At 43.0% G+C, this 19070-nt stretch overlaps 1 protein-coding gene across 1 annotated transcript in view; it reads left to right on the forward strand.

Annotated features, from left to right (window-relative positions):
- The first annotated feature begins 2477 nt into the window (after positions 1–2477).
- DYNC1H1 (dynein cytoplasmic 1 heavy chain 1) overlaps positions 2478–19070 on the forward strand; it is a 42290-nt gene continuing 25697 nt past the window's right edge. The window contains exons 1-27 of the mRNA XM_052696811.1: positions 2478–2790; positions 5026–5113; positions 5630–5803; positions 6015–6270; positions 6901–7087; positions 7288–7559; positions 7670–7897; positions 8654–9730; positions 10021–10200; positions 10715–10864; positions 11161–11307; positions 11436–11576; positions 11711–11887; positions 11992–12102; positions 12188–12307; positions 12538–12777; positions 13357–13512; positions 13876–13989; positions 14575–14685; positions 14766–14975; positions 15357–15503; positions 15678–15844; positions 16509–16682; positions 17386–17551; positions 17630–17818; positions 17896–18090; positions 18762–19044. Coding sequence (XP_052552771.1) covers positions 2511–2790; positions 5026–5113; positions 5630–5803; positions 6015–6270; positions 6901–7087; positions 7288–7559; positions 7670–7897; positions 8654–9730; positions 10021–10200; positions 10715–10864; positions 11161–11307; positions 11436–11576; positions 11711–11887; positions 11992–12102; positions 12188–12307; positions 12538–12777; positions 13357–13512; positions 13876–13989; positions 14575–14685; positions 14766–14975; positions 15357–15503; positions 15678–15844; positions 16509–16682; positions 17386–17551; positions 17630–17818; positions 17896–18090; positions 18762–19044 — 5740 coding nt within the window. The 5' untranslated portion in view covers positions 2478–2510. The remainder of the gene's footprint in view (positions 2791–5025; positions 5114–5629; positions 5804–6014; positions 6271–6900; positions 7088–7287; positions 7560–7669; positions 7898–8653; positions 9731–10020; positions 10201–10714; positions 10865–11160; positions 11308–11435; positions 11577–11710; positions 11888–11991; positions 12103–12187; positions 12308–12537; positions 12778–13356; positions 13513–13875; positions 13990–14574; positions 14686–14765; positions 14976–15356; positions 15504–15677; positions 15845–16508; positions 16683–17385; positions 17552–17629; positions 17819–17895; positions 18091–18761; positions 19045–19070) is intronic.

Consider the following 19070-nt stretch of genomic DNA (forward strand, 5'->3'; position numbering starts at 1 on the left):
AGGGAAATGAACAACTTTTATCGTTTGCTGAAATTGGTCTCCATGATGATGAAGTTGCAGAAGAGAAATGGGCTGGTTTGGCACGGCTCCACTCAGAAATTGAAATGAATTGGCAGATGTCAGTGAGTTGGGATACAGGCAAACTGCACCTAGGTGGGAAGAGCTGAGAGTAGGAAGAAATGCAAATATGAAGCAGAAAGGTTGGCAGGTTGTTGCCCATTTGTTTAAACTTAGAAGATAAGCGTGCCGCATTTCACTTGAACGTGTAATATGAGCTGATGAATAACTTCTACCTGTGGTGACAAGCTCCTTTTTTCTCCTTTTCAATCCCCACTTCACTTGTTTTGTCTATCAGATCTTAGTTCAGTACCCTGTCTCCCTATTTCAGACATTGCTTAATTGAGATGTTATATTTCAACTAATCCCCAGCAATTATTGCGCAGTGATTTACAGTGCTCCAAACGCTGCTTATCACTTGCCATTTAATATGAAAGTAGGGATTTGGCTTAAATTTACTGAATACTATTATTCTCCTCTTATAAATAACATCTGTGAATTATTTTCCACTGTTCACTCAATGACGTAAAGGTGAGTGAGAGTATTACAGTATTGAATTTAAAAAAATCTCAAAAGTATGTCGCAAATATGAGAAGATACAGAGTTGAGAGATTGGTGAAATCACTGAAGGAAAATGTTAGCATCAGAACGGAGGGGGTGGAACATCTGATTTTCTGTAACTCAGGCAGTTGGCCTTCAAAAATGTACCAAATCATGACAAATAAAATCTCCTAATTTTTTTTTTCTTTTGTGCCTGTGGGAAGCTTCTGTAGACCTTTGGAATTCTGAGGCTTTCTTTGTGTTCCATTACTAAAATGACTGATATCTACTGGAGGTAGATCGAGGCAAACTGTTGCTCACCTTGATTGAGCAAACTAAAGCCTGTTCTTTGCATGCTTTAATGCTGCCTGAGAACTTGTGCAGGGGAAAAAAAAAGAAGCAACCAAAAAAACTAGTTTATCTTGTCTTTTATTTTGGATTCCTTTAACTCAAAGCACTTCTCAGCCCCTTTACCCTCCCTTCACACAGTAGATGAAGGTGAGGTGATTAAAGAAATTAGAAAGCATCTAATCTAAACTGCTTTTTAGTTGGAAGTAGTCTGGCACTTAACATAGCAGAATCCTAGTCTTGTTCTTTACTATATGGCCTTGTGAATTATTTAATTTGTCCTTAAATGTAAGAGTTGCTGGTTTTTAGGCTTTTTCTTAATACTGTTTTTTTTGGGGGGAGAGGGAAGGGGGGTGCATTTTGGCAGTAATTGATATAAATAATTACTGCAATTCTTATTTCCTGTCTCTGTCCTGCTTTCTCCTCTGTACTTCCTTACTTCACTTTCCTTATTTCTTCCCAGCAGCAATTCTAGATTAATGATATTGTATCTTCCTTTGTAAGCCTCAAAGGTGGTGACATTTTGGTGCAGCAGATGACAGCTGTTTAGAAGAGTGAGCATGCTGCCTAGCTTCAGCTACCTTCTTTGAGATTCCAGGTTATGCTTGAGCCAAGGTGTTCATTTAACTTGTGTTTTTTTGGATCCTTGCCTGATCTGATGTTTACTGTGTGGATATGATAGGTGGCTATTTCCCCCGGTGGGAAGCAGCAAGGCAGGGCCTAGCTATGGATCTTCAGTAGAATTCAGCCTTGACACAGCTTTTTTTCTTTATTTAGTCTAATCCTAAAAGCATAACTTATGCATAGAAGAAAGTGTGTGTGAACAGGCTGGCCTTCAGATGGAAAACGGGAGTGTTGTACCAAACACTTGAAGAACACGGTTAATGGCATGTTAAATAGAACACTCAGATGACTTGGCTACCTACTGCTCAGGGGAGAAGGCTCTGAGGCTCCAGGGAGACTAAGTAAAAGGGGCTTAAGAAGGGAGGAGGGGGGAAGAGATGTGATAAGGATTTAAACTAGAGGGTAGATTTACATGAGGTGGCAGGAAGGAATTCTTCACGCTGGGGGCTGAGCCCTGGCCCAGACTGCCCAAGAGCTGTGGCTGCCCCATCCCTGGACGTGTTCCAAGGCCTGCGGCAAGGGGTGGAACTGCACGATGCGTAAGGTCCCTTCCCCCAGAAGCCATTCGGTGATTTATTAGGCTGCAAATAAGCTGACGCACGAGCTGGATCCATAAAGCGACCAAGGTGAAAAGCCGCAGCCAAGCGTCATCTACGATAGTGCCTGGCCCCAGCGCCTGCGGACGAGGGCTTTCCGCCTTCGCTCTTCCAGAAGGAAGCAGTCAAATAAAACAACACTGCTTCTTGTTTAAGAAACGAGGAAAGTGCGCGGCCCCGGGCGCAGCGCTCCGTGCCGCAACGCCTCACGCGGGCCCGACGCCAAGCAGTGCGGCCCGGCCCCGGGGCGGAGCGCCCTGCCCCTCTCAGGCTCCCCCCCCGCTGCTGGGCGTCGCTTATAAGGCGGCGGGCGGTGCCGATGCGGGCGGCGCCTCCTGCCTCGGCATGTCCGACTCCGGCAGCGGCGCGGGCGGCGGCCCCGGCGGCGGCGGCGGTGAGGAGGGCGGCATGGAGGTGTCGGGCTCGGCCGTGCAGAACGTGGCCGACGTGTCGGTGCTGCAGAAGCACCTGCGCAAGCTGGTGCCGCTGCTGCTGGAGGATGGCGGCGAAGCCACCGCGGTGCTGGAGGCGGCCCTGGAGGAGAAGGGCGCCGTGGAACATATGCGCAAGTTCCTCTCCGACCCGCAGGTGCACACGGTGCTGGTGGAGCGCTCCACCCTTAAAGGTGAGGCGAGGGCCCGCTCCCGCCGCCATCACAGCGTCACAAAATGGCGGCTCTGGGAGAGAGCGAGGGATGGAGGGCGGGTGCGGCGCTTGCGGGGCTCCGCCGCCGTTCTGCTCGGGGCCGAAGGGCCGGGCGGTGGCTGCTTCCGCCGCGACCGGAGTCCGCTGCGCTTTGTTTGCTACGGCGGGCGCCGGAGAGGCGCTGGAGGCGCTGCAGGTGGTGCCCGCCTGCCTGCCGCCTGGCCGCCCGGAACGGCGGGACGAGAAGGGCCGGAGCTGGAGCTGCCCGCGCGGGGCTGCGCCGTGCTGAGTCGAAGCGCCCCGGGTTCCTCAGTCCGGGCGCGGTGTCTTTGTTTAAGAAACGCCGCCGGGTGCTGCGCTGCGTACCGCAGCCAGGCTGGCTGGCAGAGGGGTGTTCCTGCGGTTTATGTGCTCCGTACGTTTGAGAAGGGGCTTTTCATTAAGGCAGTCAGCAGTCGTTGACTGTCAGCAGTCCCTAAATAGGCCCTTCTGGTCACAGGATCTAGCGTGACGGATGCTAAAAAATACGAGTAAGGCCCCTTACACGGAAGTTTGCCATTAAACAATGCCCGCTGTCTGCGGCTGTGTGAACGCCCTGCGCTGAGCGGCGTCGCGTCCCGCATCCGGGCTTTGCTGGGGCCGTTCCCCCCAAGATCCTCCTCCTCCTTCCCGGCTCAGCAGGGATGACGGCAGAATTTTCTAGACGAAAGACCAACCTGTATGCCGTTAAGGAGGTTCACAGGAGTCTGCACGGCGTTAGCAGGCAGCGCGGGTCATCTCTGCAGTCCTCTCATGAGGCCGGTTGTGCTCCGTTGGGAATAAAGCAGTGAAGCACTAGAGATCAGGGAGCTCCGGGCATGTTTTCACGCACTGAAAGAGGCATTCAAGGCCAGGCTGGATGTGGCTCTGGACAGCCTGGTCTGGTGGTTGGTGACCCTGCACATAGCAGGGGGTTGAAACTAGATGATCGTCGTGGTTCTTTTCAACCCAGGCCGTTCTATGATTCTGTGACACTTACTGTGTGTGGCAGAAGCTGAATGCAGGTGTATTGTGCATAAAAGCTGCTTGCATCAGTATGTTTGGAGTTAGCAGCTGTTTGGGGAAGGTGGATTTCCTGACCCAGCCCACCTTGCATCCAATCTAGCAGCATACAGAGATGTTTTTTCTGATGCAATTAAAAGCAGTATTTTTGTTGAAATCTGGGCATGGCATAGATAGTATAAAAGAAGCTACTGGTTACAAATACAGCTGAACAGAGGCTGTGTTTCTAAGTAGTGGAACGTTATGCGGTATCACTTGCTATGCAGCCTGCCAGCAGCTTTCACATGGGTTCCTGTGGTGTCTGATGTGGTATTGTTGTCTGGCCAGGCTCCTGGTGCTCAAGGTTGCAGCCTGAGAGTGTGCCTCCTATGCAGGGCCAGATGAAATGGGAGAAGAGTGCAGTGCATCTGGTCAGGGTGTGTCCCCCATCAGGGAGTAGCCTGCACTGAAACCTCTGCATTGCAGCACAGCTCCACATCCCCAGGAATTACATCATCTGATAAGGGCTGCACTACTGCCTGATCGCCCCTGGGGGCTGTGATGCGTGGGTGCCTCTTTTTGTTCTGACTTGATTTCTAAATCACTTTTCAAAGAAAAAAGTCTGAAAATACAAAGCAGCATATAAGGAAAAAAGTAAATGTTTAGTGTTCTTTCTGAAATGTAGCTGTCCTGGAGCATATTCCAGCAAAAAAATGCATTAAGTTTCCTGCACTCCAGAAGATTTCATTCAATTTCATAAGCAGAAAGTGGGTGACAGTGTGGTTGTTGTAATGTCCATTGTTTTGAGGGTTGGAGGGTTTTTTTGGTGGTGGTTCTTTTTGTTGGTTTTTTTTTTTTTTTTTTTTTTTTTAGGGGGGCTTTGTGTTGCTTTTTTTGCTGGTTTTTGGGGGAGGTGTTGTAGGGCTTCTTGTTTTTTGGGGGGGGATGTTGAGTTTTTTTTTTGTTTTTGTTTTTTTTGTGGCAACCTAGAAAATTGAAGGGAGTTGTGCTACAAAACCAATGGACCTATCCTGACTGTGAGGAATATTGCAAAGTAGAATTTAACTCCAACTACTTTGTGTGATATGTTGATGTAGGAATTAAAGATTAGAAAACGTTGTAGCAGAATATGTTTGAGAGGGGACAACAGAGGTTTTAAAAATAAAACGTTTTTTACGTAGCGTATTTTTTGCAGAGGATGTGGGAGATGAAGGAGAAGAGGAAAAAGAGTTCATTTCTTACAGTATCAGCAATGACATACATTATGGAATAAAATCAAACAGGTGAGTTAGTAAAATAGATCTTGATGTTTTTACCCTGTTGAAGCAAAAGCTACACTAGCAGGCAGATGCTTTTCAGGGGGGCAGTGACTTTTCAGTGGGTAGGCTCTGATAAAGCAAATGCATCACAAGGGATGGACTTGAGAAAACTAATAGTTCTGAGGTTACATTCATAAAGGAAATTGTCTTATTTCATAAGCATACGTATAAATACAACACACCTGCAACTGGGGTTCAGCAATATTATGTTTTTGTTTGGCCATTACGTGTTGCATTTCTATACGAAGCTTGTTAAGGTGAGTGCCTCTAGTGTCCATGTACAGTGGGTGCGTAGTGACAGCTGAATACTTCAGAATTAAGATGTGTTTATTGGAAGCCTTGTTTTCAAGCCCCAGAAGCAGGATTGTAAAGTATGAGATGGAGGTTAGCATTTATGTCCTGTGAACTGAACTTGCAGTCGGGTTAAAGCTGTTCTGGCTCCAGGTTTCAAATGGTAAAACTCTCCTCTCTGTTCTGCAGCCTGGCATTCATTAAGCGCACACCAGTGATTGATGCCGACAAACCAGTGTCGCTCCAACTGAGAGTGCTCACTCTCAGTGAAGATTCACCGTATGAAACACTACACTCTTTCATTAGCAGTGCTGTTGCTCCCTTTTTCAAGTCCTATATCAGAGAGTCTGGCAAAGCAGACAGGTAATTCAATATAATTGCTGCACTTTTCTACTGACAGATAAAAGCAAGTGTTCAATGCAAAACAGCAAAGACAATGACCAAGGCAAGTCGTAAGTGAAAGTGTTTAAGTGTGTAGTTGTATATGAAGCTACTGCTGACCCAAAGGGGCAGGGGAATGACCAGGATGGTTTTTTGACTCTGTGCCAAAACAGAGCGCTCTGTGCTCTTTCAGGGATGGCGATAAGATGGCTCCTTCAGTTGAGAAGAAGATTGCAGAACTTGAAATGGGCCTCTTGCATCTGCAGCAGAATATTGAAATTCCGGAGATCAGTCTGCCAATTCACGCAACCATTACTAATGTTGCCAAGCAGTGTTACGAACGTGGAGAAAAACCAAAGGTTACAGATTTTGGTGAGAAGGCTGAGGATCCTCTGTTCCTCAATCAGCTGCAGTCTGGAGTCAATCGCTGGATTAGAGAGATACAGAAGGTAAGAAGACAGGTGCCAGACTGTGTGGGAGATTCTGTGCAGCACCGTGAAAAAGCCCACTGTGTGTCTTCATGGTGAAACTGGTAATGTAGCACTACGTGCAGAATATCTGAGACTGCTTTTCTAAGGCATCAAAGACTCTGGTCTAATTCTAGACTAGGCTAAGCCTTGTCTAAATGTTGAGACTAGTATAAATTATTCTGTAGGCAGTTGAGAATGTGACCATGTTATCTCTACTGGATAAAACATCTGCACATAACTGGCAGTTTCCCAGTGAAGTTTGTAACCATTCCTCAAATCTGTACAGCAAGTTGAGAGAAACAGGACTTTTGTTTTGTTCTGATGTTTCTCCAGGTGCATCCACAACCACTTCAGAACAATTGCTCCACTTCTGTCTCACAATTTGTTGTACTCCTGCCTATTACTACACAAAGGAGCTCTGCTGTTCTTCTTGCACCCAGAATTAGCACCTACTTTTTTATTTTCTTCATGGGAACAGTAAACATTAAATCCTAGTAGATGTTATATGTCCCAGTTATATTTAGTAATAGAGCAAGGTTTTGCAGCAGAACCATGTAAGTGAAATGGTTTTTTCCCTTCCTCACTCCCTGTTTTTTCTTTATTTTTAAGGTGACCAAACTAGATCGAGATCCTGCATCAGGCACTGCGTTGCAGGAGATCAGCTTCTGGTTAAACTTGGAGCGTGCTTTGTATCGTATTCAGGAAAAACGTGAAAGTCCAGAGGTTCTTTTAACTCTGGATATTCTGAAGCATGGCAAACGTTTCCATGCTACTGTCAGCTTTGATACAGACACAGGTAAAACATTTGTTCCATAAATCTTTTTACCATCATCTTCGTGTTCTTCAGATGTTCTCTGGAAAACCTGTTCTGAAATGTCAGTGTTGTACAAAGAACAGCGCTTTGTAGAGGAATGTTGGTCTCATTAAAGCTGCTGTCTTGTGCAGATTGGATTAACGAAATGAAAAGTTCTAAATCAAAACATCTTTTGCTTTTAGGTCTAAAACAGGCTCTGGAAACTGTGAATGACTATAATCCACTGATGAAAGATTTTCCGCTGAATGACTTGCTGTCTGCTACTGAGCTAGACAAAATAAGGCAGGCCCTTGTTGCAATATTTACCCATTTGAGAAAAATCAGAAACACAAAGTATCCAATCCAAAGGGCATTGCGTTTAGTGGAGGCTATTTCAAGAGATCTGAGCTCTCAGCTGCTTAAAGTGTTGGGAACCAGAAAACTGATGCATGTTGCCTATGAAGAGTTTGAAAAGGTACGCTTTGGGGTTTTGCAATGGCAGCAGCTGTGTTTTTGCATTGAGTAGTGACTATAAAGAGATACTTCACTTGGCAGCTAAAGTTCGTATCTTGAAACTTTCTTCAGGTAATGGTTGCATGCTTCGAAGTTTTCCAAACCTGGGATGATGAATATGAGAAGCTGCAAGTTCTATTGAGAGATATTGTGAAAAGAAAAAGGGAAGAGAACCTGAAGATGGTGTGGCGTATCAGTCCTGCTCATAGGAAACTCCAGTCTCGTCTTGATCAAATGAGGAAATTCAGGCGCCAGCATGAGCAGCTGAGAGCAGTCATTGTGAGAGTCTTGCGACCTCAGGTAATAATCTTGATTGTTACCAGGCAGAAGAGCTATGTGCTTTCCTGCTTACAGGTAATATATGTAATGATGAGGAGGAAAGGGGGTGTTATCTTGAACTAGGTGACTGTAAATGCTTAGTCCTGGTATCTGGGTGTCAGTTGTTCAGTTTTTCCCCCAGGTGTTTTATTGTGTGTCTTAACATTCTGTCGTGTTGTACTGTAGTACTAAAATTCTGTAGAAGAGTAGCAAGGGAAGGGGAAATGAAACTTCAGTTACAGGCTGGCAGAGACTGCTTCTGCACACCCGGTCTTCTTTCTAAAGTGGTCAGGTTAAATACAAATTCAGGAAATAGCTCTTCAAGTTGGAAATTCACTTTCCTTTCCAAAACGCTTGCTAAAAGTCTTAGTCTTAACTCTGACATATTTGACATCCTATGTGACCATATTCATGTTGATAGGCATAGCAAGAGACTTAAAATAGAGGAGATTAATTAGTGTGTATATACGTGCACAGTAAGACGTGTGTGTGTATATATGTATATATACAAGCTTGGCTAGAGCATAGTGAAAAATGAGTTTATGCTGCACAGTGGTGGAAGTTTATAAGGTAATTAGTTCTGTTCTTCATGGAACTTAAATCTGAAATATTACTAAAACTCTGCTAAGGGTTTGGGTACTAACATGTAACTTTGCAGTGCTTGTGAGAATGGGCTGGCTTTAGCTATTTCTAGGTAAAATTTGAGGCAGCTGACTCATTAACTGTTTTTTAACGCAGGTAACTGCTGTTGCCCAACAAAATCAAGGAGATGTACCTGAACCTCAAGATATGAAAGTAGCAGAAGTGCTTTTTGATGCTGCAGATGCTAATGCCATTGAAGAAGTCAATCTCGCTTATGAGAACGTCAAGGAAGTGGATGGGTTAGACGTTTCCAAAGAAGGTACAGAAGCCTGGGAGGCAGCAATGAAAAGATACGATGAAAGAATTGATAGGGTTGAAACAAGAATAACTGCCCGCCTGAGAGACCAGCTTGGTACAGCAAAGAATGCCAATGAAATGTTCAGGATCTTCTCTCGGTTTAATGCCTTGTTCGTCAGGCCTCACATTCGAGGTGCCATTCGTGAATATCAAACACAACTGATTCAGCGTGTGAAAGATGACATTGAGTCTCTTCATGACAAATTTAAGGTACAATACCCCCAAAGTCAAGCTTGTAAAATGAGCCATGTTCGTGACTTGCCTCCGGTGTCTGGGTCCATAATTTGGGCAAAACAGATTGATAGACAGCTCACTGCTTACATGAAGCGTGTTGAGGACGTCCTTGGCAAGGGCTGGGAGAACCATGTAGAAGGTCAGAAATTAAAGCAAGATGGAGATAGCTTTCGCATGAAGCTCAACACTCAAGAGATCTTTGATGACTGGGCAAGAAAAGTTCAGCAGCGCAATCTTGGCGTGTCTGGTCGTATCTTCACCATTGAAAGTACTCGTGTTAGAGGTCGAAGTGGAAATGTCCTAAAACTGAAAGTCAACTTCCTTCCAGAAATAATTACACTTTCAAAAGAAGTGCGAAACCTGAAGTGGCTGGGTTTCCGTGTTCCTCTAGCAATTGTCAACAAAGCTCACCAGGCAAACCAGCTCTATCCATTTGCCATTTCCCTGATTGAAAGCGTCCGTACGTATGAACGAACGTGTGAGAAAGTGGAAGAGCGTAATACTATCTCACTTCTGGTTGCTGGCTTGAAAAAGGAGGTGCAGGCTTTGATTGCAGAAGGAATTGCACTTGTGTGGGAGTCATACAAACTTGATCCATATGTGCAGCGTTTGGCTGAGACTGTCTTCAGTTTCCAGGAAAAGGTTTGTTGCACCCTTTATCTTTCAAATTCTGAACTTTAGTACTCCACTAATGAGTCATTAAGCAAAAGTGGACTGTGATAGCTGCTCGGTATTGCTTCAGTAGCTCTTCAGTGAAGTGATCAGTTGAGTTAACACAAATTGGTCAGCTAAATGGATATTTTAGTAGAACTGAAATTGATTGACTTAGTGCATCCAAAATAAAAAAAACCTGACTAACCATTTCTGCATAGATGTTGTCTCTCTAACCTCTCAAGCTAAATGTTGTCTTTGTTCTTAAACCTTTTCGTTAGGTGGATGATCTGCTGATTATTGAAGAGAAAATAGACCTGGAAGTGAGATCGCTGGAAACATGCATGTATGATCACAAGACTTTCTCTGAAATCTTGAACAGGGTCCAGAAAGCTGTGGATGATTTAAATCTCCATTCATATTCAAACTTGCCAATCTGGGTCAATAAGCTGGATATGGAGGTATGTTTCAGATCAAGTAGTATTTATTTGGAGGAAAAAATATAATCAGGTGCATATAATATTTGTGCAGATGATGGAATGCTTGTTTGTTTTCAGCTGTTATCTTTTGGGATCAATGAACTCCAGGAAGTTCCTTGGAAGAAACAAGTCTGATTGTGTTTGACTGTGTAGAACATGCTTAGCAGTAAGGTCAATAAGGGATGGGCAACATTTTCTGTGCTGGTAGTGAAATCTGTTTACCTTAGTAGTGTTTAAAATTGTTGGACACTAGGCCAATTTGAAAGCAGTTAAACTTGCTTAATTCCATTATGTCCATGACAACAGAACAACAGCAGAACCCTTGAGTTGGTGTTCACCAAAAAGCCTACCAAAACTCTTAGATCTCTTGCATGTAGTAGCTTGGTAAGGGAGCACTTGGTTCTTTGAGGCATCACAGTGTATCTGGTGTCAGAATATGCTGACAGTGAGGCTCAGCACTGTGCAGCTGTTCTCCAATGCAGCTTCCTTTTTGTAGATTGAGAGAATCCTGGGTGTTCGCCTGCAAGCCGGGCTGAGAGCCTGGACCCAAGTTCTTATGGGGCAAGCAGATGACAAAGCAGAAGTTGACATGGATACAGATGCTCCACAAGTGAGCCATAAGCCTGGTGGAGAACCTAAGATCAAGGTAAGTGACCGGTACTTTGTTCTGTGGCTTTTTGTTTGTGTATGTGTGTGTGGGGAGGGGGGTATTTGTTTTTTTCTTTCATTGCTGGTTATTCAATGTAGTGATTTTTAGCTCCGGCTTTTATGGGAGGTAAACATTTTTTCTGCATCTGATTTTGAAGAAATACTAAGTTTCACCCATATAAGTGTTAGTTGCTTTCCAAGAGTGCATGCTACTTCAAGAAGTCCCAAAGTCTTGTCAGCATGGGTTGTAGTAGCATCTTCCAGTAGAGCTGACTATGTTCACTGTTTCTGCAGAACATCGTACACGAGCTAAGAATAACCAACCAGGTGATATACTTGAATCCACCAATTGAAGAGTGCAGGTACAAACTTTATCAAGAATTGTTTTCATGGCAGACAGTAATCCTGTCACTACCAAGAATTCAAAGTCAGAGATACCAGGTGAGTGTCAGTAGCTACGTCTGAGCGGTTCTTTTTGCTTTGCACTTAAATGCATTCAGCATTAGCGTGTTACTGAAGGACTGAATGCAAGTACTCTAAAATTCATATATATCACATGTAATTCTCAGGTTGGAGTGCATTATGAGCTGTCTGAGGAAGAGAAGTTCTATCGTAATGGATTAACACGGATGCCTGATGGCCTTGCAGCCCTGGAGGAGGCGTACCGTGCTGTTGAGGGAATTGTGACGGAAGTGGAACAGTACGTCAAGGTAGGAGGCTGACACTACGTAGTGCACTTAGATGAATGTGGACTTTGCTCATTTTCATTAGGAATTTTCAGGGTTGGAAGGAACATCTTTTAAAATGTACTGGAAAAGTTAGAAATGTGAAATTTCTTTATTAGGTTTGGCTGCAGTACCAGTGCCTGTGGGATATGCAGGCTGAAAACATATACAACCGCCTTGGAGAAGACCTAAATAAGTGGCAAGCCCTTTTAGTTCAGATAAGAAAGGCCAGAGGAACATTTGACAATGCAGAAACTAGAAAGGAATTTGGACCTGTTGTGATAGACTATGGAAAGGTAAGAAATTGCAGTTATTGATTGTGACAAATGCATTAAAATTCGAGGTGCGTAAGAGAAAATAACAGGACTAATAACTATTATGTAACCTTGTTCAACTGCAGGTACAATCAAAGGTGAACTTGAAGTATGACTCCTGGCACAAGGAAGTGCTCAGCAAATTTGGCCAGATGCTCGGTCAGAATATGACGGAGTTTCATTCACAAATTTCCAAGGTAAGACTCTTATCTGTCTGTAGTTTTTCACTTTCAGATGAACTTGCTCTTGTTTTCTGAAATGCTGACTTATTGCCCTACGCAGTCCCGTCAAGAGCTGGAGCAGCATTCAGTGGATACTGCCAGCACATCGGATGCAGTGACATTCATAACATACGTGCAGTCCCTGAAACGTAAAATCAAACAGTTTGAAAAGCAAGTGGAGGTATGTTACCTTGCTCAACGTTTCTTATTTCTGAGAATGTTGGACTTCATTCTTAAGTGAAGTAATGACATTCAAGCATAGCTTCACAGCATTCAAGTCCTCCTGAGAATAGACTTGAACTTCCTGTTCTGAGGAGTCTGTAGTGAGTGCTTGTTAAAACGTGTTGAGTAGTTAGTCTTGTGCCATCAGTTAAAAAGGTGAAACTAACTTTGAATCACCGTCTCCTACAGCTGTATCGCAATGGTCAGCGGTTGCTTGAGAAACAGAGGTTCCAGTTTCCATCCTCTTGGCTGTACATTGACAACATTGAGGGAGAATGGGGTGCCTTTAATGACATCATGCGTCGGAAGGATTCTGCCATTCAACAGCAAGTAGCAAACCTGCAGATGAAGATAGTTCAGGAGGATCGGGCAGTAGAGAGCAGAACAACTGACTTGCTAGCGGACTGGGAGAAAACAAAGCCTGTAACAGTAAGTACTGATAATTAATATTCAGTCACCAAATGAGATGGTTTTTTGGCACTCAACAAGAAGTAGGCAGTTCATTTTAATGGTTTGTTTGTTTGTTTGTTTGTTTTCAATTTTTCATTATGCATGATGGTGAGTCTTTGTGAGGATTCCATTGTTGTTTGTTCATTAGCTCACTTGTTTATTTGTTTGGTGGAGGTAAGTTTATCCTTAAAATCTGAAATATCTTAAGTACAAAAAGCCAGGCAGCTTTAGTTACTAACGAAACTTTGACCCACATCAGTATGAAATGATCAGTAAAAGGGTGTATATGTAGAAAAACTCTGAAAAGTTGGTGTTTTGGTTTTTTTTATTTCTTATTTTTGCCTTCCCTAAAGTGATATTCAGTAAAGCAAAACACTGCATTTAAAAGTGGGATAGGCTTTTTCTGGATTTGTATTTGGCCTTCTTATCAGTATGCTGGAAATGGGGAAAAAGAAAAAAAAAGAGACAGACCAACATTTTGTATTCAGTCCTTGCTTTTAAGTTAGCTTCAACTTGACTGCGAACTTTTTGGGTTAATACATCTCTTCCAAACTTTAGGGTAATTTGCGCCCAGAAGAGGCTCTTCAGGCTCTTACCATTTATGAAGGAAAATTTGGGAGGCTGAAAGATGATCGTGAGAAGTGTGCAAAGGCCAAGGAGGCTCTGGAACTAACAGATACAGGATTGCTCAGCGGCAGTGAAGAACGTGTCCAGGTATAACCTATTCACACAGCTTCTTGTCAGACTCATGGCAAAATGGTTCAGTTCCATTTATTTCTTCCTTTTATAAAGTGACTTGTATTATTAAGTAATTGTATCAAGATGCAGTCTCCACTGTCAATCAATTCTAGCCTGAAAGATTGTCCATCATTTCTTCTATGACTGCCTTACTCTTGTGAAGCTATTAGGTGACAGAAAATGCAGGAATCTGTGCTGGGTCACTTTCTATTGCAGTCTTGTTGAATTAGCAGGCTAACTGTTCTTGACATGTTCAGAGGTTCTTTCTAACTCCCCCATGCTATTGACTGTGAGGAAATGGAAACTAATTGCTGATGTTTGGTTCCTTTTTTACTCTAGGTAGCCCTAGAAGAGTTGCAAGATCTCAAAGGCGTTTGGTCTGAACTCTCGAAGGTCTGGGAGCAGATTGATCAGATGAAAGAGCAGCCCTGGGTTTCAGTGCAGCCTCGCAAGGTACTACGCTGCTGTTCACATAAGCCATATAAGTACTGAAAGCGTGTGTGAATTTAGACTTCTTGAGATAGAAGTTCTCAGTTGTCACATTCCAGTTGCACTGTTTATGTACCTTTGCATGCATCTCATGAGCATGTTTCTTGAAATGCTAAGCTGAAAATCACAGCGTTTGTCACAAGTTACATAATTCTCCAGTGTGATTCCATTAATGAGGTTGGACCGTATACAGAGAGCATATGTGTATGTGCTCTGCTGGTTTTAAGTAGGCTGTTGGACCTCAATAAGGGAACTTCATCTTACAGCTGGATGAACAGCATCAGTTTTGTTTAAGTGCTCAGGAGGTAGAAAGCAAAAGGAACACTAAGCCAAATAAACTCCCTGTGACAATAGAATTTCTTAAATCTCAGTTGGACAAATAAAATTGTATTCTCAGCACCAGAGCAACCCATCTTACACAGATAACTGCAACATTGAAAAAGCTGTGCCATAGATTACACTTTTTCACAGAAACCTCTCTGAAATAAGATGCTTACTTTTATGAATGCAATCATATGCATAGAGAAATATTTATTTTGTTATTGGCAGCTTCGACAAAACCTAGATGTTCTGCTGAACCAACTGAAGAATTTCCCTGCCCGCTTGCGACAGTACGCCTCCTACGAGTACGTTCAGAGACTTCTGAAAGGCTACATGAAGGTAAATTGCACTCATTTCTAAAATGCCTCAGTTTTGTAGTTCGTGTTCCAAGGAGTAACCTGCTTTCTTGTCTTCTGCAGATAAACATGTTAGTTATTGAACTGAAATCAGAGGCACTCAAAGATCGTCACTGGAAACAGCTGATGAAGAGGCTTCATGTTAACTGGGTTGTCTCAGAACTGACCCTGGGGCAGATCTGGGACGTTGATTTACAGAGAAATGAAGCAATCGTCAAAGATGTACTGCTCGTGGCACAGGGAGAAATGGCTTTGGAGGAGTTCTTGAAACAGGCTAGTAGCAACTCTTCTGTGTATGCACTTATTGTCAAATCAAAGCTGTTCTGACAGGTAGCTGACACTTAAGTAGTAAACTCAATCTAAGCTGTTGACAGAAGTGCGCAGACTCCATGGAACACTGTTTTTTTGGGAACAGCTTAAAGCTGTGAAAGATTCTGGGGATGACACTTGAATCATTTTGGAAGAGCAGTCCTCACTAATGACTTCTAAAAATGCTGGTAGTGTTGTATTCTCTATCTTTAATAACAACTTGAGCATGAACTCAGAATCCTTGAATAAAAAAGAAAAACCTGATTACTCTTAACAGACTTCTACTTTGTAATTATGCTGAAGCAGAAGTAATTGATGCCTTATCTCACCTGTCTTTCCCTTCAGATAAGAGAAGTATGGAATACCTATGAACTGGATTTGGTCAATTACCAGAACAAATGTCGATTGATTCGAGGATGGGATGACCTTTTCAACAAAGTGAAAGAGCACATTAATAGCGTGTCAGCTATGAAGCTGTCACCATACTACAAGGTAAATGGGAGAGAAAAACTAAACAATCTTCATTGGATTCTGACTTCCCTGTCGTGTATTTTGGTTGACAATTAATTGCGTGTGCATACTTTATTACTTGTAAGTGGTTTCCTGCTAACAGGTACTGGTCCTGGTATTATTAAAATGAGCGTTCATGTACCATTTAAACTTCAGGTGTTTGAGGAGGATGCCCTCAGCTGGGAAGATAAACTGAACCGGATCATGGCGCTCTTTGATGTCTGGATAGACGTCCAGAGGCGATGGGTCTACTTGGAGGGTATCTTCACTGGTAGTGCAGACATCAAGCACTTATTGCCAGTGGAGACCCAACGGTTCCAGAGGTAACTTCTTGATTGCTTTTTTGCTTTCTTACCTATCTGAACAGGTCTACTGCTTCATAACTTCAGTGTAGCACTTTCTTAAGCCAAAATGCCCCGACTGCTTGGATTACAACCCTGCTGCGAACTTAAGTTCGTTAAGCAAATAAATAAAGCAAAAACTACCTGTTGACAACAGTGACAGAAAAAGGCTTGTAATAAAAAGGGTAACAGGCAGTTTTAAAGGTTGATTTGAGTTCAGGTGTTTTTTCTGAGTTCCAGTCAGTTCACTCTGGAATTTTTCTGGCACTGTGGCTATCAAAAAGCAAGCTTACATCTGTTTCCATAGCCTTTCATGTTACCCTAAAGTGCTGGTTTCTTCCTCTGCTTTAAGTCATTGATTTGTCTATGTTTATTCCACACACTTCCTATCAAATCAAAGAATCACTTTGATGCATCTTTGCAGGAAATGAAGAAAATCAGCCTTCAGCAGTGGAAGTGATGGAGTTAACTTTGCAAAGAAGCTGTATTTTTTTTGGTGGTGGTATTTTGAAATAAGTGAAGAGCTGGTTTTGTAATTTAGTCTTGTGTTCCATAGGGTAGCTGCAACAATTAGAGAAATAACTTCGGAGATCTGTCAGCCTGAAGTGAGTGAATTTACACTGAAGTACTGTTATTTTACTTGCAGCATCAGCACTGAGTTTCTGGCACTCATGAAAAAAGTGTCCAAATCTCCTCTTGTGATGGATGTTCTCAACATACAAGGTGTGCAGAGATCACTGGAGAGACTGGCAGACTTGCTTGGGAAGATCCAAAAGGCGCTGGGAGAATACCTGGAAAGGGAGAGGTCCTCTTTCCCTCGGTAAGAAGTTGACTGTGGGAGAAAGTAACTTGCTGTTTCATACAGGAATAGTGTACTGTTATATAAAGCCTCTGCCAGTCTTAATGTACTGCGTATAAATAAGGTGTTATACCTGTATATTTGTGACCTCAAAATACTGAATTCAGTTCTCAAGAAGTGGAACTGAAATTTCTGGTTTTAGGGATTCAGAAGTGTAAGAGTCATTGCAGCTGATTTCTATAAACTTACAGATTGTTTTCTGAACTGCTTAATTTGGGAGACCGAAGAACAGTATCTGAACTGTCACAATCTAGTATTTAAGTTACTGGTTCTGAGTTATCCCTAGTCATCAACTGCTCTGTTGCTTAACATGAGAGAATATGAGTGACTTAGCAAGAGAACATACAAAAGTGGAAGTTCTGCCTGTGTAAGAGAATTCCCAAGTACTGCTGTGGATGTTTCAGAGATGGATAAGTAAATTAAATGCTCCACAGTATGAAGTACATATGCAGTATTGTATGGATGCTGTTACAATAACTGAAGCTAGGTTTTAGAACTGAGCTCGCTCTTCTGGTGAATTTATGGTTCTTGCCCTCTTACAGTACTGGAGAGTTAAGTGTCAGTTACTCCCATGTAGCGTCAGTCTGTGAAATGTCCATGTCTATAAATAGAGAAAATTGATAGTTGGAGTTTTGAAACAGATCTAATTTTAAATAATTATTAGGTTTTACTTTGTTGGTGATGAAGATTTGCTTGAGATCATTGGAAACAGCAAGAACGTTGCTAAGCTTCAGAAACACTTCAAGAAGATGTTTGCTGGCGTTTCTAGCATCATTCTCAATGAAGATAATTCTGTGGTTCTGGGCATATCCTCACGTGAAGGAGAGGAGGTAGATCTGCATTGTTTCTCTCTAATTAAAATTTTGTAAATATGTGAATATAGATTGACTTAAAGCTCATTCTTCCAGGTGCTGTTCAAAACCCCAGTCTCCATCACAGAACATCCCAAAATTAATGAGTGGCTCACTCTGGTTGAGAAAGAAATGAGAGTGACCCTTGCCAAGTTGCTTGCGGAATCTGTTACTGAAGTCGAAATCTTTGGAAAAGCAACTTCAATTGATCCAACAGTGTACATCTCTTGGATTGACAAATTCCAGGTATCAACATGGAATATCCTGCAGCTTAGTTACTGCAGTGAAGAAAACTGTCTGATGAGGATTTTTTTGTTACACAGGCTCAGCTTGTTGTCCTGTCAGCCCAGATTGCATGGTCTGAAAACGTTGAGTCGGCCCTGAATGGTATGAGTGGAGGTGAGGACAGCAGTCCTCTCCAGTCAGTGCTAGCTAACGTTGAGGTCACACTCAATGTGCTGGCAGACTCTGTGCTGATGGAGCAGCCACCTCTTCGCAGAAGGAAACTGGAGCACTTGGTAAGTAAAAACCACCTTTCTTCTTGTGTGTTAGGAAGAGAGGCTCTGTAATAATTCAGTGAGAAAGATCAGTCTGAGGCTTGTTTTTTTTCCTCTAGGAAAATGTTTAATGCAATTTAAGCAACAAGCCCTGGACATGTAGGTGGCTGTGGTTTGAAACTCTTGTGATTTTGCTACGTGATGGCATATTATAGACTAGGCTGCCTGTTCCAAACGTAAATGTTAATGATTTCTTCTTTCCAAAGTAAAATATCTTATTAAGCTGCTATTACTATATGCTTTTGTGTCTAAGTAGAGATTGAGGGTTGGGAGCAGAAAGTAAAATCACTCTGAGTTATTCCTTTGGATTTTTAAAGGATGTTATCTCACCTGTTTTGGGAGCATTGTCTTCATAGTTTCTGGGAAGTGAAATACCTTGTTCAGCATTATAATGGATTAACAGACTAATGGAGGACCAGACTGCTTTGCTGAAAGCTAAGAAAGTCCTTAGCCAGAGCAGTCAACATTGTTAGTTCTGTCTTTCTATCAACGCTTTTTAAGCAGTATAGTTGGTAGCTCATGATTTCTGAATGATGGCAGTTTACTGTGCTGATCTGAAAAGTTGTAGAATTCCTGGCTTTACTGGCAGTGAGTCGTGCTGCTGCAGTCTGAGGGGTTACTTCATTTTCCAGATCACTGAGTTGGTGCACCAGAGAGATGTTACGAGATCGCTGTTGAGAAGCAAGGTCGACAACTCCAAGTCCTTTGAGTGGCTCAGCCAAATGCGGTTCTACTTTGACCCAAAGCAGACAGATGTGTTGCAACAGCTCTCCATTCAGATGGCAAATGCCAAATTCAACTATGGTTTTGAGTACCTTGGTGTACAGGATAAGTTAGTACAGACTCCTCTTACTGACCGTTGTTACCTGACAATGACGCAAGCCCTGGAGGCAAGACTTGGAGGATCACCGTTTGGTACGTTGGGTCTGAAGAGCAGTAAA

The sequence above is a fragment of the Tympanuchus pallidicinctus genome, unplaced genomic scaffold, assembly GCF_026119805.1.
Source record: "Tympanuchus pallidicinctus isolate F22 unplaced genomic scaffold, pur_lepc_1.0 scaffold3, whole genome shotgun sequence".
In the NCBI taxonomy this organism is placed as follows: Eukaryota; Metazoa; Chordata; class Aves; order Galliformes; family Phasianidae; genus Tympanuchus; species Tympanuchus pallidicinctus.